Source organism: Rhea americana, unplaced genomic scaffold (assembly GCF_003343005.1).
Source record: "Rhea americana isolate MKP2758 unplaced genomic scaffold, rheAme1 scaffold_60, whole genome shotgun sequence".
Classification (NCBI taxonomy): domain Eukaryota; kingdom Metazoa; phylum Chordata; class Aves; order Rheiformes; family Rheidae; genus Rhea; species Rhea americana.
In genome coordinates this window covers 2,867,187-2,887,537 of record NW_028186757.1, presented here as the reverse complement: position 1 = coordinate 2,887,537, position 20,351 = coordinate 2,867,187, and the positions used below count along the sequence as shown (strand labels likewise).

Sequence of the window (20,351 nt, the reverse complement as noted above, 5' to 3'; positions counted from 1 at the left end):
AAGTAAATTATCTGCTGATAAAGAAATACGTGGAATTATAACGCACGACACCACATTGCTACTCTAATATTCTACACTATTTATAAGACTGCACAAGGCACAGTTTTTGATTTTTAAATATTGGCAAATCAAATAATTTTCATTTCTTAGGCATTTATCCATACCAAAGTAGAGCATTTTAAATTCGCCATCCTGAGATCTCTTTGCTCTGAAAGATATCAGGTCTGATTGCCATTTATGCTACATGTACATGTATACCTATTTTAAAGAYCCTCTTCTCTGCCAGAACGACTTAAAGCAAACTTGTAAATGAAGATAGGGGTTATCTTGTATTTTTAAAAGCTAGTTGTTCAAAAAGGCATTGATTGCACAGCAACGTACGCTCTATGACACAGAACCTCAGCTGGCTAATATCGTTGTAGTTCCATTTGCAGCAGTTATGCTATGTGGGTTTCCCTCAGCTGGGGATCTGGCCTCCTGTATATTTTGTGTAATTAGAGGATATATATTTTAAGCAATAACACACAGATCTCTGTTGTGTATATTTGGGAAATATTTCCACACTTCAATCAACTATGGAAACTGTGAGTTTGGAAGCTAATATACTAATTGCAWCCAAATTATATCCTCCTTTAAAATAGTGCAAATCTTGATTAAACCATCCATTGTCTTGGAGATAATCCAGGTTTATACCACTGCATTTGAACATAGAATTCTACAAGGCTATACATAATTTATACAGATAGGAACTAATCTGTGAAAAGATTCAAGTAGCTAAAGCCATTTTTTTTATCCTAGACCTGATTTTGAGTGWCACCTACGAGTCCAGAATTCCACCCTGTGCAGAGGGTGGACGTTTCAATCTCTCCTTAGATTCTTGGCATAGGTCTTAAGCAAAATTTGTAGGGTTCTCTGGCTTGGAACTGACAGGGAATTTTATCTCAGCAACACTAACTCTTTCCAATGATGGCAGATAAAAATGGGGGGAGTTGTTTTTTTAAACTAAAGAAGCTTGTACTATTAAAATCAGCTRTGATCAGTTGGGATTAAAGGCCCATTTATGCTTTCATTTACGCTCATGAAACATCAGAGTAATCCCATTGTGCTCTGTGGAATTACTCTATGTTTTTATTCTTGTAAAGGAGAACAGAATTTCTCTCTTAATCCTGTCTTTGAACCTAAATGATTAGAGCCTGAATAGCCTCTATGAGTGCGACAAATGCATGTCCCCATTTAACTTATTCTACAGGTTTCACAGAATCATTTTCATGTGCCTATACTGATTTTAAAGGATTTTAATATTGATCAAAAGCTGGATTAAAAAAAAAAAAAAAAAAAAAAAAAAAAAACACCTCTTCAAATCAGAATGTCCTAATTTTATGCAGGATGAGTGTCCTCTGTAGTGACAGCCTCTCTGTGGTCCATATTGTTTCTAATGGTCCGAGATGGACACTCCTGAAAAATACTCCTTTGGAAAAAAGTCAATATAAATCTTTGTGCTAAAGTGTACAACTGTACAAAGAAAACAGAACAAAAGACAGYTGATGAAAACCCTAGGTAGCAGAAGGTCCAACTATGTCTTGTAATAGTATTCAGGTGTAACTGCTGTGAACATAAAAGCAGCAAAGGGTGCAAAAATGCACAGCATGTAATTTCAACGTGACAACAATCAAAGTTCCTTGAAAAAAGGAAGAAAGCTTTATCCATTTTATACTTGTTACATGATTGTTCTTGTCCTTGAACACACATCACTTGTAATCACACCTCCAACAATTTGGTGTAGGATTATTATAACTTTTCTTATATTTTATCATCATCATCGCTACTTATTTTTTTAAATGCAACTGGGCTTGCCTGCTTTAAAGAGGTTTTTGAAACATCTGTGTGCATGGTGGACATGGCTATAGTCTCATAATCCTCCTCACGGGAGCGGAAGTGACAGAAATGAAATAAAAACTGCAAGTCCCTCTGGAAGTTCTTATTGAGAAACCCATAGAAGATAGGGTTCACACAGGTAGAGATCATGGCTGTGAGGTGGCAAATCAGGAATAGCAGATTGTGGCTGCAGGTCGCAACAGGCAGAATTTCGTGATTCCAGTCAAACATAATATTGAAGATGGTGAGCGGCAGCCAGCAAACTGCAAACGCAACCACTATTGAGATCAGCATGATGTTGATCCTTTTGGTTTCAGAGGACCTGTATTTATTATCTCTCATCTTGTCCATCATGTTGTTCCTTTTTTTTAATCGTATGTATATCTGCAGAAAATTCAACAAAGAGAAACGTGTAATGATTTAACTTACAAACATAAACTTTGCAAGGATAAATAAACATCAGACAGGACGAAGGACAGATCACAAAGAGGAATTTCTCTTACCTTTAAGTAGCAAATAAATATAAAACAAAGTGGTCCAAAGTACTGAATAACCAAAAGAGTCGTAGTATAAGAAAGCCTGGCGGTGTCCAAAGGGAAGAGGTCCAAGCACACATATTTGTCTTTATATTCATCAAATGTTATATTTCTGAAAGGTTCATCTGTTAATACATGGTAAATTAGGAAAGGCAAAGAGGAAGCTGTGGCTAAAATCCATATGGCAGCAATCCCCATGTAGGCATGTCTGTTATTCGGCCTCCAGCCCCGGGGGTTGATGATCAGCTGGTGGCGTTCAATAGCAATGAGGACTAAAGAAAAGACAGAGACAGTGATTGAGGCACATTGCACAAAGGGATTCAACTTGCACATGGCCTCCCCAAAAATCCAGTGGTCCATTAAAGTGTATACAAAGGTAAAGGGAAGACACATGATGGTCACCAGAAGATCAGAGAAGGACAGGTTGACAATGAGGATATTAGTAACATTGCGCATCTCCTTCTGTTTTAGAATWATGATAATCAAAGCCAGATTCCCAGAGACACCCAGAATTATGACAGTCCCATAAGCCAAGGCCAAAGTGAAGACCATAGCCAAAGGCACGTGGCAATCTTCATCCTCAAACTGAAAGATCTGGGAATTCCTCTCTGAAAAATTCAGGTGCACGGAGTTATTTCCAGGCGAGATGAGAACTGAAGTATTCATGTTGTTTGCAGCTTGCTGTGCAGCCACTGCAGATTTCATCCAAACCGATTCCAAAGTTCAATATATTCCTGTCAGCCCTTGAGCAGACCCGATCCTCGGTCCCACATCTCCCTTGCACGACCTGGAGCAGGGACAGGAGCAGCTGTGTTCATTGCTTTACCCTTCCCGCTTACGGCGCGGTCACTTTGGGGAGCGCAACCCCTCCTCCCCGTCCCCCCTCCCTCCCTCCCCAGGAAGGGGCGAGACTCGCGCCGGCTGCGCTCCGGGTGCCGCAGCTCCGCTTCTCCCTGCGGACCACCGAGAGCTGCAGATTAGCACATCAGGTGCCGGGCGCTGCCCCGGCCCAGGGAGCATCCCTGCTGGAGGTGGGTGGTGGCGCCCCGCGGGCTGGTGGCTGCGGTCCGCGGGAAGGCAGGCAGGAGCACCGAGCGGGCTCTCACAAACTGCTCCAAGCRGCGTTTTATCCAGCCATAGGATAACAAGGGAAAAAAAAAACTCACTAAAGTAAGTGAGGGGTGGAAAAATTGCTCCAAAAATTGCTCCACTTCTTTTTACCTACTACATACACTTGATGTTGAGTGGCCAAGTGCCCATGGCAGCACTGGCATAGAGTCAAGGCAAATGAGAAACTCTGAACACCTTAATCTCAGCTAGCAGGGCTGTACAGCAAAGAAAGAACAAAATGAAAGGAAAGGAAAAAAAGCAAAAATTAAACACTGCAGAAAATGTATTTACCCATGCAACACAAATAGGCATGCCTAAGTAACCTCCCCTTTGCAAGGCCTCTGCTTTTAAAATCAGAGAAACTCAGACATGTGTGTTCAGGAGGGGGAAAAAAAAAGYGAGAGAAAGAAAATCAAATAACACGATACACCTCTACTCCAACTTGCAGTTAGCAGCAGCCATCCTGAATCTGGAATTTTCCCTCTGCCCCCTCTCCCATGAGCTAAATTTATCACTCATTTAACCTTAGGCTGTGGTAAGGAAAGTAATGACCCCTAAAATTCACACAAGTGGGTTCTAAACCCAGCCTATAAGGCAGTTAACAAAAATGGTGCAAAAACATATCCTGCTATAATCTATTTTATTTTAAGTCACCCCAAACGGGGTATCTTAAGTGATAGTTCATATAAATCTCAGTGACAACAGGCATCTCTGAAGCAGAATCAKCTTTGGCTGTTACCAAAACCAGACATCTTTAACTAGACCTGTGCCAGGGACCAGACCCTGCTTCTTTCTCCGTGGGGCAGAGCCCAGCCTGTGCAGGCTGGGCTTGCAGCTCCAGCTCATTCTGAGGGTCACCAAAAGGGTGGCAATGCCGATGTGGGGTGCGGTCGCCCAGTCGCCRGCTGTTGCCAGGCTCCCGAGTTCATCTCGGCTGGCTTTACACTCTCTGCTGGCTCTTTATAATTACCACAYGGCTACATCAAACCACGACAGGCGATGTAGTCCACCTCTGAGTGACCATCTTACTGACAAAGTTAACATGGGCTTCAGAGAAAAGGCATTTCTGCCTGAAGTTTTGACTACTCTGATTTTCCAGCTAGCTAGGCATGCACCTGAGCATTATTTCTCGGAGCTATTGCCTCTGCTAACTACATTTATCAGGTCTCCTTAGTCTGCATAGTCCATTTTAGAGTCCGGTACCTCTTTGCCCTGGGGCTTCTTGAAGCTTTGCTTTAGCCAGCTCCAGAAGTAGATGCATCACCTCAGAGATGTGCATGTGTGCAGGTAGTGAGGAGTCAGGACTCCTCAGTTTCCAACAGCATGACTTTACCTCAGCCTGACAATCAACATCTGGCTTAAACACAATCTCCACTGGCACACCTGCAGCACAGGGTGGATGGGTTGACGCTGGGACTTAATGGAATGCTGGTGGGTGCGGGATGAGCAAAGGACAATGTCCTGCAGGGAGGGCAGAGGCAGGTTCTCTCACAAGCTGCAACCTCTTCAGCACTGGCAAGGTGTCAGGCCTAGATTTCCGGCTCTTGGGTTTCCTTTTCCCTTAGCCAAGCTCTGATCTTGTTATTTATTAAATATCAAACTCAGAAAATACTGATGCTCCTTCCTCCCTCTCCTGTCCCCAAAGCAGAGAGGAAAYCTAGAGCCCCCGGACCTCTGCTGAGGATCAGCCATGCTGATGATAAGCGATAGGAAGTCCTTCCTCCCTGCCCACCTCTCCAAATGGCACTAGTGATCAGTAGGGGATGGTGTTGCCTCTCCTGGACAGCTGAGCTGTTCCCTGTCCCCCACCCTGCGAGCTCCTCAAGCCAGGAAGGAGAGATCCCATCCCATCCTCAGGTGTTGGGTTGCAGACTTGCATCTCTGCAACAGCCCCCTCCAGCAATTGCACAGCCTCCCCCACCACACACACCCATCAGACTCTCTGGAAGGATTTCAATCAAAAGTTTAATGCTGAAAGATCAAAAGGGTAAAATAACGTGGTTTGAGGTGACTGGGGATACACTGTAAAAACTATTGGAGCTCTTCAAAAGGAAGCACAAAACACTGTTAACCCACGCTGATGGCTTACCCAACCACTCGCAAGTCCAACCTGAAGCCTGCCTCTCCCTGGGATTTTGTCATCTGCACCTAATGGAGCAAGCAAACATCAGCCTAAACAGCACACAAACACACACTTAATCATGGGAAAGCAGTCATAGGAGAAACTCACCTTGCAGTTGCTCTGCCTGTCTTTGATCTTCTCTGGGGCTGGCTCACGAGGGTGGATGGAGAACAAGGAGTAGGGGAAAGGGAAAGGCGCCTCTGGTATTCCTCCAGCTCAGATCCTGAAGATTGGTGAGGAAGGCTGGAGACTCCCCCTTAAAGCTGAACTCCACCTTATCCCAGTATCACATGATGGTGTTCTGCTGAGCAGATCCTGAAAATCTCACTGCAAGCACATCACCTTTAAATTACACATCTGGGGGTGGGTTGCCTAGTAATTCAGAAATAAAAGCAATTAAATATTGAAACAAAAGAGGAGGGGTAGAGCGCAGAGAAAAGCTCAGGAAGGGAGACAGTTTCAAATTGCTGTCTGCCTGTTTCAGCATTTTATTTGCAAGTTTATTGCCACCTTGTGGCCAAAGTTAAGATGATATTAAATAAAATCTTTTTGGAAAGTGGACCAGGAGGCGATTTTGACTATGAGGAGCAAGTTCTAAAGTTCTGTTTTGTCCTTTTAAACCAGTAAAACTAGTTTATTTTTCATGAACAGTGATGATTGGCTTGATGCGAATTGCTGCTGTTCTTATTCTTTCCATTTAGAAGTAATATGAAAGTATTTGAAAGTAAACTAAATCAATAGAGAAAATATCAAACCTCAAGAAAATACAGCTTCTAGTGTGTCCCCCTGCAGGTGTCTTTCTAATTCATGCCAGCCAAATGGTTCATCATGAGCTGTGGAAAAAGAAACCTTTTCTGCAGGTTCATACTTGCCACTAAGATATTCCAGGGAGCTGGAAAGAGAATGGACCCATGAAAATAAAGAACAAATCCTCATAAAGACATGCAGAGCTGGAAAGGCAGTGGCTGTTGCCTTGGCCAGCTCTTCCTGTTCTTACAAAAATTACACCTTTCAGCAAGTAGACTTTTTAATACAGCTGGCATGAGTAGCTCTGCAAACTGCTACCAGCTATGGGAAGATAGTTTGAGACTTCCACTATTTATTGAACACATTCATAAAAAGCAAATACTAATTTTATTTTCCCTTCATTCTTTTCATGATCCTGAGATACCTGCTCTCTCACTTATTAAGAGCACTGCTGCAGAAGATCTACAGCAGGTTTTAACAGGTATAAAAACCAGTGGGTCTGGAACCCAGAACAGAAGTCCAAGAGAAGCTATTCAGATAAACTCATATCTATTAAAAAGCACATTGAAAGTTATATAACTGGCAAACCCTGCAGGCTATATTAAGAAAATGGAATGCTTAGAAAGTCCTAACTCTTCCAAGGCTCCAGATTAATTTTGCAAGTGTAGGAAGTTACAATCTCTTACATTCTTACCTTCAGACATACCTGTATTATATGATAATACTTTCACGTTGCTAGTTACTCTCAAAAGAGGAACTATATTAATTATTACTAAAAAATCAGATGAGCATAGTAAACGATTGTAATATTTTTTGCAGAATGAGCTTCATGGGAAGGTTTCAGAATCCCACATTGAGATTTACCTTTATCCTGTATTTCTAAGAGCTTGGCTCAAATACATTTAAACTGCAGCCCTTGCTGTGAGAAAGGAAAATGCAGGCGTACCTCAAGATTTCTCTAACCCAGTAGCTTGGGCACTGCTGACATTTTAACAGCAACAACTAGAGGTTACTGCAGGCTGTCTATAATGCTACTCAGAAACTTTAAAAAGTATGTGGATTGTTACTGTGCACAAGTCTCCATCTGAGCAGAGCAAAACTGTAAACCCAAAAATGAAAGATAGAGTGGACATTCCCATAAAGGTCATATTTTAATCTGAACCAGTGGTGTTTTAGGACATGTAGAACTGAGGATTCTTATTGATTATGGACATGGAATTATCCAAGACATTATTGAAAAAGAGAATTATTATCCAATATATACATTTTTAAGGGTAATACGTGAATACATCTCTTTTAAGGGTAATACATGGAAACAGGTAGGGGAAAAGCTTTTATTTTCTATGCCAGGAGGATCTCATTATTTCCCTATAATGCTTTTACCCATATAGGTAAGATGCCTTTTTCCAAAATTAAAATAGCATTCTATGATGCAGAATCCTAGCAGTCTGACAATGGGTACCAAGAGCAGAGATACAGTATTTACACTTCTTTAGGACAAGTTCAGAATGGGAGGCATTAATTTGGTGCCCTAGCAAAATCCCAACAGAGAAATGCCATTATCTGTATGATAAAAATTTTCGAAGTTTCAAGTAAGGAGGATCTTTCTCCTCCATATTGCCATTAGCTATTTGGGTTCATCTCAGAACTGCCTCCATCTTAGCAGTAAATGAAGTGATCCATAATACTTCATGTTTTAATGGTTATTCTCAAGAACGTCAAACATCGTCTAAATTTAGATGAAAAAAAAACCTCATAATACCTCTTTTATACTATAATATATAAATCTAATTATCACCTATAAAGGTTGAAGCTAGGATCCTATCTGCCACTCAGGGACCTGAACACATAGAGATGGTAACAGAAGCTTATCTTATTTTGCAGCTATCCTACAAATAGATGCAAGGTCAAGCCTTAAGCAGAGCAGTGGAGCAATGGAAGGACTACTCACGTCACTGAGCCTGGTCTCTTGCAGTGTGTCTGCACAGGACACTGGGGACTTGRTAACAGAAGTCCTGAATTTTACCTATAGGGTCATTACCTTTCCCATCCCCACATCAATTTTATGAAAATGCCAACAGATCTAATCAAATAARATGTAGGTAGTACTTTGAAAGAGGCATCTCACTGTAAAAGCCAAAGTTGATGATGTGTTGAAAAACTATTAATTCAATATTCTTAACTTTGGCACCTAAGCATTCTTTGAAGTGTAGTGTGTTATAATCCTAGTGTTAATATAAATATCCTGTTCTGTCACACTAACACCTTGTGTTGTGTGCTCACCTCAGATGACTGAATCTTTTGGAGCTATACTAATAGTTTCTGAAGTGCTTCACACGTGAGGACTAAAATAACAAAATATAAACATAATTAATAAACAATCACTTCAATAAAGATAGGTATATTATTTTCAAACTTCTGTTATATCCATATAAAATGCATGTGTGAAGTAAAGGCTGCACAGCATAAGTATGTTCTAAAGGAAACTCAGATGTTAGCAGTTCTTTAAGCTATTCYATGTGTCTCCAGTCTCAGCAATATTATATTGCAGGTGGAGCACCAAGTTAACAGAGATGTCAAATAACTCCTCTGTAACTCTTTTCTACTCCTAACCACTGACAAGGCGCAAGAACATTGAAGTAGCAAAATAGCAAGATAGATTATCTTCTTCCTTAAATTATTTCCTATAATAATTTCATATGTATAAAAATATATACAAATTTCATGCATCAAAGGCACCCTATGCTGTAAGACTGTGTTTGTTTGTGGGTGTATGACTGTGTTTGTGTGAAGGCGTTACATTGTAAAAAGAGAATAAATGCAATAAACAGAATAAAAGTATTTTAACTAATGAAATAAAACAGCAGGAGTAAAAGACAACAGTGCTTTTTTGAAGCAATAGTGTTGAGAAGGAAACAAGATGTTTTTAAGAAACACATGGAAAAAATATGCCAAGAGACCAGCCAATTAAAATATTCTCTCTGTAATTGTTGAACATATAAAAGAAAAGATGTCATCAAATGAGGCTATCATTTTCACTATAATGTATTATCACATATTCAGATAATATAATCCCTCTTAAAATCCACAAAGTCAAAGAACACCATAAACTGTATGTGTACTGTATATAAAACAAAATGAAATGACAAAAATTTTTGAGTGGAAACACACTCTAAAGGGTATTCCTAATTTTATTTTTATTGCTTTCATTTTGTAGTAATGAACCTCAGTACCACTGAAATGCTTTCTCTTTATGTTACACTATTCACATATAAGGGAACTCATCGGTAGACTAACCAGGCATTTTGCTGTTGGCTGTAATGAGAATAGCATCAAATTCTCTGTGTGGCTAAGAACATGTCTGTACTGCAATGACTGCAACTGACCCCAAACCTAATTACACTTTATTTGACTGCTAGTGTCACAAACCCAGATAAGCTGCATGAATAATTACATGGTCAATCTCTGCTGAGTGCCATGCTGCTGCAGTTCTGCTGTATAGTCAAGCTAGTTTAAAGCTAGCCTGATGATATGCAATGTTACTTGAAGACTGCTTGAGACATAACCTTTGTCCATCTGCCTAAAATACAGAAAAAAATCAATTCCTACAGCCATAGCCAGCCCACTTTCTATCCGTTCAGGTTTCAAGCTGTTGTTAATACAAGTCCTTCTTACAAAATGATCAATTACCTGCTCAGATGTCCTGCCCTTCACCGCAAGGATAGCTCAAGCATCACTATCCTTTCAGTAGTCTGAGGCTCACTGCATTCATGTCACTGCATTCATTCTTACCTTGCTTGATACAAGGTAAGAAGAACCTAAGGAAGAGATGTGGCAAATATATCTAGAGAAGCAAAACATACCTGGGATTTTTAATAGCACTTTGTACATGTGTGGAATTAACATTTGGATTGATGTGTGGAAAAAAAATTGACTAACAGAAGTGCTTTCCACGGATCTCACAAAATTCCTCAGACTATTTTCAGTCACTTCCTTCAGTTTTAGACTGTCTTGATGATAGACAGCTGCTCCATTGGCAGCAGATTTTATAATAACATTAGACTCTGACTCATGGTAGCTTTTGACTCAGGGTCACTGACTGTAGGCTGTGGAATTTGGACACCAGCTATTTAAACTTTGATTTTTCAGAGGCATTCTTCCATTCTCACTAACTTCAGCTGGAGCTTTGAGTCTTCGTATCTTTTGCAATTAGCCTTTAGAAGCTAAATTTTCAAAGATATTGAAATAATACTCCCAAAGGAAAGATACATTTGAGAATATGATAAGAAATATGTCAAAAATTAATTTGTATTCCTACAGGCAATAGAGTCCTCTCCTGTATTTTCTGTTGTTCCATTCTTATCCAGGAATCTCTCTCTCTCTAATACACCATTTTTGTACCCCAGCTCTATCAGACCAGGTACTCCATCATCATGCACTTTTACTTTCACGGGTTCAATGACTGCATGGATGGTGATCCTATGACTGACTTCTAGGGAACTTGTACTATATCCAGTGTCAGTCTTGAGTCCTCTCTTTTCCTATCTCCAGATCACCTATTTCGTTATTCAGAAGGGATATTGGCAAGCCAGAAGCAAGCAAACCAATGCAGAGGAAAAAATACTAGTAGTGTGAGTAAAGATTTTCCTCTGATGTGATCAAGTATCAGCAATGAACTGTCCAAATACTGTTAAGAGAAATCTAATGTTATTTACAGGTTCAGGGAAAAAAAAATACACCTGCCATTACCTACTCATTAATGAACTCTCCTGAAACAGGATAACTAACAAAACAAGTATGATATTTTGTTCCTAGAGAAAGTTGTTTTGAGAAAGAAACGCTTGTCTTAGTGATTGCTCTTGCTAAGAACAATCTAATTCCTTGCGGAGGTTGTTTGGGGAATTGTGGTAGGTGACTACCTATCACAGAAATGGTCAACATGGAGGAAGGCTGTTTGTACCTTTACAAAGGTACAATGTAACCCCCAAAGCTCATAGCAATAGGATATAAGAATCCACAATTTCCAACACCTATAGGCTCTGTCAGCAAAGTTTTTTCTTTTTTTTTTAAGAGAATGTCATTTTTCTAGAGTAAGAAGTTGCCACAGAAAGATACAGTGTCTCTAAACTTCCCTTTGATAGCTCCTTCTGGGAGGGACCTTCTAGTTCAAGCAGCAGGATGAGCAATGCAAGGAACTCAGTGGAGCACCCAGGTTATTCGGTGCCTGGGGAAATGTGAGTCTTACTCCCCTATACGGTTAGTTAGGACGAGGGAGGGTTTCTATCTTCCTGTCACATATTCATGTGAAAAGCTTCAAAGCCATCAGTATTCGATGGGAAAATGGTCGAAAATGCTAAGAGCTGCTGCTCAGCCCTATGAAGGATTATTAATTTTGTTCTCCTTTGTGACTAACTGAAGGAGAGCTGTCTTCATATGATGAGATGGATTGGCACGTCACTTCCACCTGCCAGCTCCCTGTGCTCCACTTGCACATGCAATGATTCACCAGCAGTGGGTGGTGAATAATGCAGAAATAGGCAAAGAGAACATGGGATGCAATCTTCCTCATCATACTGAGCTCATCTGCTGAAGACTAAGATTAATTATTCCTTTATCATTTAACCTAAATGGAACAGTTAATTTTTTTAAACTAAATTAAATAAAGATCCTAAGTGCACTTTGAGTGTTACAAAGTTTCCTTACAGTATGGGTGATGCAGCTGTTCTGTCTTGGTGTAGTACAGTTTTTCACAAGCTAATTATACTGGCAGCTTTTCTGTTGTACTGTGTTAATATCAAGAGTAGAAGGAGTGCCTTGGCAAATAGCAAAGCCATTGCATTTTTGTATCAGATCCTGCCACTTTTGCTCCCAGAGGCCTGCATGTCACTCGTTCTCTGGTAGTCCTATAATTGGACAGTGATCAATGAGACTTCTTTTGCTAGAAGATAACGGCTAGTGTGAACAGCAGAATTTGTCTTTTAATGTTTTATGCTGTGACATACCCCACAGTTTTTAAACTTTAAAATAATGATCACTTTTAAAAATGCCCTGCATTCCTACTGACAGCCCTGATCAAATTAAAGCCTCCTTTCAGGTATTTGGCTCTGCAAGAACTGAGCAGAAAGGAGTCCTGCCTGGGGAATCCATCACCTCCCCCCTGTTTTAAAGAATGTTAAAAATTAAAGGGCATTCAAGTAGCATGTGCGAATGCTGCTGATGTCCGACTCAGGCCAAAGCGAGTGGGACTAAAGAGCACTCAGATCCGCCCTCTAAGATTGCCTGGCTATTTTCTGACTTCTCCGTGTCCCACAACATCAAGAGCATTTTGCCATTACAAATTGCTATGTCCTGAATTCAGGGTGAAAAACTGAGAGCTTTCCTTAAATACTGGTGAGCGCAGGATTTGTTTACAGTATCATTATATTTCCATGGAAACTATAGTTGTCGTACCATGTAATGCTGAAATAATAGGCTCCACATATCACACGAAATAGTCTACCGAAATGCACCCGTGAAGTAAATTAAGCCCCGACCAGGACTGTAGGCGAACGAACGGGCGAGTGCTTCAATCAGCACCACGGGGAGCCAGACCTAGCCTTTAGGCTAGGATGCATCTGCTTGGCCAGCGACAAGTCCCTCCTGCCTCTGCACTCGTGTAGGCTCCGCTGCCACGCAGCCCGGAGGATGCCGCCTTCATCCTTTTCGCTCGGCGCGGCAGTCGCTCGGCCTCGCACCCCTTTCCAGTGACGGGTGCCACGCTGCGCTGCCACCTTCGCCCAGGCTCTCCGGCAGCGCTCGGCCTCTCCTCCCTCTCCCGCGGGGACGATGGAGCCGCTGAGACGCTCCGCGGGGCTCGGGCCCGTCTGAGACCCGGGCAGGGCCGGCCCTAGGAGCCCCGGACCGGGACCGGGACCGGGACCGGGACCGGGACCAGGGCAGCCGCCGGCGGCCGGCGCGCCCAGGTAGGCGGTGAGTGGAGGCGGGCGCTTGGCCGCGGAGCCGCCGCGCCGGCCAGCGCAGCCCGCGGCCGCGGGGAGCCGCGGAGGCGGCGGCCGGGGCTGAGTGCCCCCTTGGAGCGCGGGTGAAGCCCTCCCGGAGGGGCTGCGCAATTTTACGCGGGGCAAGCGCGCTGTCGGCAAACACGCCGAAATCCTGGTTTGCGCGGCAGCTGCGGCGAGTTTTGCCTCTTCCTGCAGCGCCGAGGACGCCCGGCGGCGGGAGCGGCAGGTCCCGCGCCGTGCCGTGCCGTGCCGTGCCGTGCCGTGCCGTGCCGTGCCGCGCCGCGCCGCGCCGACCCCGCCGCGCTCAGCCAGAGCCGCGCCACCGGCCGCGGCGGGGATTAGCCCTGCTGGCTCCCCACGGGTGTATTTCGTGGCCGCAGGGCTGAACAATGCCATGGGATTCCCTAGCGAGGAGTAAGAAGAAAATATATATCTGTCTTTTTTCTTTTTTCCTTTGCAAGCTGGGAGCTGCTGTGTTGCACAGCGTATAATTTAATCATACATTTTAAGTTTTCTCTTCTGACGAACTAATACCCTGTTACCTTGCATCCCATCTCTTTGGGTCTGGAMAAATAATCTTATTAGTTGTTTTTTGCTTATTTTGGGAAGCCAAATTCTTGTTTTCCAGGATAATGTTGTAATGCTTCTTTTAATTAGCCACATAAAGAGACATGTTGTTTACATGCATGAAAATCCTTGTTCAGTCCTTCTGAAGTAATCTCAGCCTTTTGAAATCTCCAGGTTCCCAGACTAGTTTTTGCTGTTGCCTGTAGAGAACTGGAACCTCTGAAGCAGCAGCATTTGATCTTTACTCTGCGTCAAGAATGGGACTCTTCAGTGGTATCATTTGGCTCAGACATTATCTGAGTCTTTAATGATGTAAGGGCATCATTTCTTCAGTAATAACCACATAGCTCGGTGCTTTCCATAAGCTTAGATGATCAGGCAGTAACAGCCTGTTTATGATGGTGTGAAGTAGTGCTGTAACTGTTCACAATGCTGTGCAAGTCAGAAAAGAATATCTCTAACTTCATTTCCTATACAGTCCTGTGACCGTGCCGGTATTTGAAGGAGAGATGGATGTTTGTGTCTGTAAGAGAATGTATATGTTTTGCTTCCTCCTCATATATGTCTTTTTTTTTTTTTTTTTTTTTTTTTTTTTTTTTTTTTTTTGTCTTTAAAAAGAAGAAAGGAAAAAGAAAAGGGAATCACAAGATTGTAAACTGTTCACAGCAGTGAAGATAATTGTCGTATGTGGACACTGTTACAGAGACTGAACATACTTGATGATACAGTCACCAAACAGTCATAATTGATTTAATAGGTACTAGTACTGTAGCATATAAGCTCTTACTCRTGAATAAATGTTAATACAAGCATCTCATCTAATAGAAGGACATTTTTCTGAAAGTGCATGTACCTTACATGGAGGATGGGTGCCAGCCAAACTTGTGTGCTCTTGAAAATTTCTCTTTAAACGTGTAATATAAATATGTRAGGAAATAGAAAAATATTCAGCCACTCTCTTAAACAGTGATTTATGGATCTTGTATTTTAAATATAAAACAAAGGCTTTTCAAAGAAATAATGAAATGAATCTTAAGAATTTAAATGTATTTAACTAGCACATTATGGGTCATCTGCTATCTTTAAGTCACTTAAAACTGAATAACCATTTATGTTCTCTCTGCTACTCTCATGCCTTATATCAACTGCAATTGAAAACTCCTCTGAAGCGTTATTTTGATGAAAATAAATGTCACAGGATTAAAGGAGTGATATTAAGGTGCATCATGGACAAATGTGGTTTAGGGTGATGTTACTTAAAATCTTTCAAGATCATGGTATATCAGCTGTCATAAATTCCATTTTATTGCAAAAGGGAACCACAAACACTCTTTGTATTTAATGCTAATTTAATTAATCTGATTCTCACAGTAAATTTTCCTATTCACCCTGGATTCTGGCATGAAGCTGCAGTCACTCTCACCTCATACATCATAGCCTTCTATCTCATGCATCGTTTAGAAAATAAAGGAGACCTAAGCAAACCCATTTGAAGCTCACAGGGTGTGAGGTCATGCAAGTGTAACTGAGCACAGCTTCAGAGAGTATATGCCGAGGAATGCAGAAAAGGCAACCTCATTTATCTTGCGGAAACTGTATTGACTGATGGATGTAGAAGATGAAAGTGATCCAACTTTTGGAGCTCATAGCTAGGAAATCTCCATCAGATACCTTCAGACTGATTAAATCTGATCTTGAAAACATGCCTAAGAGCACCTTGGCATTGTAGTGATTACTGTTCAATTTAGCAATACACTTCAATTATGAGGACATTTTCGAAAGAGACTATATTATTTAATTCTATTTCCTATTGTGGGGTTTTCAGGAATCTTCATTTCTCTGAAAGCTACACACTACATATTACACTGAGACTGATCCAGTGACAGAGTGAATGAGTCCCAAAAAACAGAAGCAGTTGTTAAAACAAAATAGGAAGATACATGTCAATAAGTGTAGAAAGTCCTGTGAAATCAATATATACTAAGATACTGACTGAAGATCAACAATATGGGAGGGAAATATTTTTTGGAGCTCACTGGCAGCAACGCTCAGGCTGAGTGAGTAATTTGTTCCCTGTGAGTAAGTGAGCAAGCTTGAAGAGCAACAGATGCTCTCTTCAATTTTTGAAATTTTGGGGGAAAAGTGTCAAAATCAAAAGAAAGTCTGCAGATTACAGGTACATGCACACAAGGAAATCCACAAACCATCAGTCATAGCAAAAAAAAACCCCATGATTCCTCCATGTTGAATAAAGGAAACAAAAGTGTTGTAGCTATTACATAATAAGGATATAATTTCATAAGCTTGAAGTAGAGGATTATGTATTTTCTCTGGGCAGAACCCTCTGGAATACTCAGATAAAATTTATGTTAACTCAGTCTTAGAAAACAGAAAGAAATATCCCCTGATTTCAGAAGCCAGTGACTTCAGTTCCAATGACTTCAAGTCATGTTCATCGGCAGCTAGGATGATGAAGAGTGAAAAGTCTTCTGCTTATTTTAAGTATGTTTTGGTTTTGGTTTGGTCTTTTTGCATTGTCTTGCCCAAGATTTATAGGTCTTAAGCAAATTTGTAGCTGATACATGCACTTTTGAGAATTTTGACTTAGAAACTTTAATATATGCAGGTTTTGCACCTAAACTAGAATGAATTTTCAAATACTTGTGTGGAGTTTGCATACACTTAACACTGTCCTCTCTGTATTATATGTAATTATGTTGTTCAGATATTTTTAAAGCAATTTTTCCTTCTGCTTGAGTAGTAGTGTTCAACATTAAGTTCAACATTATTTCCTAAATTGAGAGAAGATATTTGTATAAGTATCATGTTAGGAATTCCATCTTGGACACTGACGCCTATGGCACAGTAGCTGTCCTTAGAAACCTTTTTTTTTTTTTTTTTTTAATCTTTCTGCTATTTTGTATCATTTTTTTTATTAGCAAGGTAAGACATACTACTACGGTTTTATTATATTTCAAGACAGCATATATTTTCTGGTGCTCTCATTTTAGTTTGTTGTCATGTAATGATTAGGCACCTGCCCAGATGGTGATTGTGAATTTCCTTATAGCAATGAGCTGTTACTCCCAGGAGTAATTGCACCGACTCTAAATGGATTGCTCTTGTGACTAGCTGCTCACTCATGGAAAGGTTGACAATAGCAAAACATCGTTATATATGCAAATAGCAAATTTGCAAATGTGGCCTATAGCAAAACATAGTTAAAAGCCAGCCTCATAATGTAGATCCCTAAACTGTAATTACCAAATATGAGCATCTGGTACGGAGGCCAAGGTGTGCTGAATGCCACAGGCTAAAACCTACAAAATTAGCTTGTGCTGACCAGAAGTTATGCATTCTCAACAGAATAAAATCACTATTAATTTGTGTTAAGGTGATACAAGATAAAATTATGTTTTATTTGATTTACATTAATATCAGTATCATCTTTCCGTCATTTGCTAATTAATGCCTTTTTTGTTCTAAGCAGGACGAGAATATGGATTTAGGATTCAAAGACCGTAACAACAGGACACTTGCCAAGAACACTTCTGCTACTACAAAGAGTTTTTCTGCCTGGGAGGATTATAAGAGTAGTGTTGATGACATACAGTACTTTCTTATTGGGCTGTACACATTTATAAGTCTGGCCGGCTTTATGGGAAATCTGTTTATACTAATGGCTTTGATGAAACGCCAGCAGAAGACAACAGTAAATATTCTTATTGGTAACTTGGCCTTTTCTGACATCTTGGTTGTGCTGTTTTGTTCGCCTTTCACACTGACGTCTGTCCTGCTTGACCAGTGGATGTTTGGCACTCTTATGTGCCATGTAATGCCCTTCCTCCAATGTGCATCCGTTCTAGTTTCCACTTTAATGTTGATGTCTATCGCTGTAGTCCGATACTGTATGATAAAACATCCCCTTTCTAACAATTTAACAGCAAAACAAGGCTATATCTTAATAGCAAACATTTGGGCCCTTGGCTGTGCCATTTGCTCCCCTCTGCCAATTTTCCACAAAGTTGTAGATCTCAGTGAAACTCTGAATTTAGAGGCACTAGCAGGCAGGTTTTTGTGCATTGAGTCATGGCCTTCTGATTCCTACAGAATTGCCTTCACAATAGCCTTGTTATTCATGCAATATATATTGCCTTTGGTATGTTTAACTGCTAGCCATACCAGCGTCTGCAGGAGCATAGGGTCCAGGCTGTCAAACATGGAAAACAAATCTGAAGAAAMTGAGATGATAAACCTAACCATTCATCCATCTAAGAGCACTGGCACTCAGGTGCAGCCCTCCAGCCATTCCAGATGGAGTTATGCATTTACCAGAAAGCACCACAGAAGATACAGCAAAAAGACTTCAAGTGTGATGCCAGCTACCTTAAGGCATCATCAGGATACCAATTTCAGAGAACTCCCAGAAAGCTCTTGCACAGAAAAAAGCCAGCTGTCTTCGTCCAGTAAGTTCATCCCAGGGGTACCTATCTGTTTTGAGATGAAACCAAAAGAAAATACGGAGATCCAGGACGTGATTACAATATCCCGATCCATCATCAGAATTAAGACAAGATCTAGGAGAGTTTTCTGCAGACTGACAGTGTTGATCTTAGCTTTTGCTTTCAGTTGGATGCCTCTTCACCTTTTTCACATTGTAACTGATTTTAATGCCAATCTCATTTCTAATAGACATTTTAAATTAGTATATTGTATATGTCATTTACTGGGTATGATGTCCTGCTGCTTGAATCCCATCCTATATGGGTTTCTAAACAACAGCATAAAAGCTGATTTATTGTCCCTGATTCCATGCAGCCAAATATCATGATTTCATGAGCCTCAGTATAAAATAAAATGAACAAAAAATACTTAGGCTTTCAAGTACACAAATGTGTATAACTTTACAAACTAAATTAGTATAGTTTAGTTAGTCTGACTTGATTGTAATTAGTAGCATCTCAAGTGAATGGTTAGTTCTAAGGTTGTATGCATGTCTTGCACTGAGCAGAAATATATATCTATATTGTAATATTCTTCTTCTATCTGTCCTCCATAGGAAATCATACCCACAGTACAAAGCTGGAATATCATTTTCATTGCCTCAAATATTGTTAAACTGTACTTTAGAAATGCACAGACTGTATAATGAGTAGAAAATGTAAGACTAACTCAGACATATCAGTATTAACTATTGTAAGAATATAATAAAACATGTATCTTTCATTAAAAACTATTGCTCAGATTATTTCAGTGCCAATTTTGACTGATTTATAAAATAAAATAAAATTTTTGTTTCTGTATGTGGTTAGAAAAAAATTTTTCCTTAGATCCTTAGCTCAAACTTTGCAATATTTTTGCAAGATCCTTTGTTGCTGATTCCCAGGTTGTCTTATTCCCTAGAATGGTTTTATAGGTAGTTATTGTATTGATTGTTTCCATCTTGCTATATCTATGCAGTACAACCTACCTCTGATTTCCTTAGCTACTTTTTACCCTATCTTATCATTTGATATAATTTTCAGACAGGTCCTATAGTTATGTTCTTTTACTTGCACTCTGAATGTACAACATGTTTCTGATCAGGGAGAACTTTCATCATCTAAGCAGGTGATAGTGTAAAGAAAAAAAAAAGGTAAAACAGCAGGATTTCTTTTCTTCTTCTTCTTCTTCTTCTTCTTTTTTTTTTTTTTTTTTTTTTTTCTTTCCCCAAAGCAGTATCTTACTGCCTTCCTTATAGATGAATCATCCTGCTTTGGAGAGCTGCAACAACCTTCAAATATACAGGTATGCCTCCCCCCCCCCCGTCAAGTCTTTCTGCCCTTCCCTCCTCCTTTTTAAGCAGAGAGGTATTTTTCTTCCAAATTTAAATTACATGCATCTTCACTAGGGAAGCCATATTACAGTTACATAGCACAAATTCAAAGAATATATATTCTATTTTTCTCTTGATTACTCTAACTCAATAATCCACCTTTGCCCTTAGAGCTCAGTAAATGTACAAAGCCTCTGCTTTAGGTCCACTTGAGTTTTAAGCTATAAAACTCTGCAGGTCTAGCTGATGAATCTTTCTTATTCTCCATTAAGACTTCTAATCTGATGCAACTGGAAAAAATATCCTTTGGGGGATTGCAMAAAATGATAGAAATGAAGATCAAAAAAAAAAAAAAAGATGGAAGTAACAGATAATTTAATGTGGAATACTCAGTGAATTGAGTAGTCACAAGTGAAAAATAACAGAAAAAGTCAGCAAAAATCCTGAAAAAAAACATAAAAGCATGATATGGCATCTGAAGTCAGTATTACTTGGCAGCTTTTACAGGAGATGGTGGACAAACCTTATGCCTAAAAGTGTAAATAATAAGTACTCTGTGAATTACAATTTCCCTGCTC

The 20,351-nt window shown here is 40.3% G+C and overlaps 2 protein-coding genes across 4 annotated transcripts; one reads left to right on the top strand and one right to left on the bottom strand.

Annotated features, from left to right (window-relative positions):
* Positions 1 to 1,800: 1,800 nt before the first annotated feature.
* Positions 1,801 to 3,092, bottom strand: NPY1R (neuropeptide Y receptor Y1). Its single transcript, XM_085319825.1, has 2 exons — positions 2,379 to 3,092; positions 1,801 to 2,259 (listed from the first exon to the last, which is right to left on the bottom strand). Exons 1-2 carry the CDS (start codon positions 3,075 to 3,077, stop codon positions 1,801 to 1,803), a joined length of 1,158 nt encoding a protein of 385 aa, XP_085175951.1. The 5' UTR covers positions 3,078 to 3,092.
* Positions 3,093 to 12,905: 9,813 nt separating this feature from the next.
* NPY5R (neuropeptide Y receptor Y5) lies at positions 12,906 to 19,191 on the top strand. 3 transcript variants are annotated; one of them, XM_085319818.1, is made up of 3 exons: positions 12,906 to 13,352; positions 14,580 to 14,715; positions 17,449 to 19,191. In XM_085319818.1, exon 3 carries the CDS (start codon positions 17,458 to 17,460, stop codon positions 18,787 to 18,789), a length of 1,332 nt encoding a protein of 443 aa, XP_085175944.1. In that variant the 5' UTR covers positions 12,906 to 13,352; positions 14,580 to 14,715; positions 17,449 to 17,457; the 3' UTR covers positions 18,790 to 19,191. The 3 variants fall into 3 exon arrangements, with proteins under 3 accessions (XP_085175944.1, XP_085175943.1, XP_085175945.1); XM_085319817.1 differs by lacking the exon at positions 14,580 to 14,715; XM_085319819.1 differs by lacking the exons at positions 12,906 to 13,352; positions 14,580 to 14,715 and adding an exon at positions 14,252 to 14,270.
* The last annotated feature ends 1,160 nt before the right edge of the window (positions 19,192 to 20,351 follow it).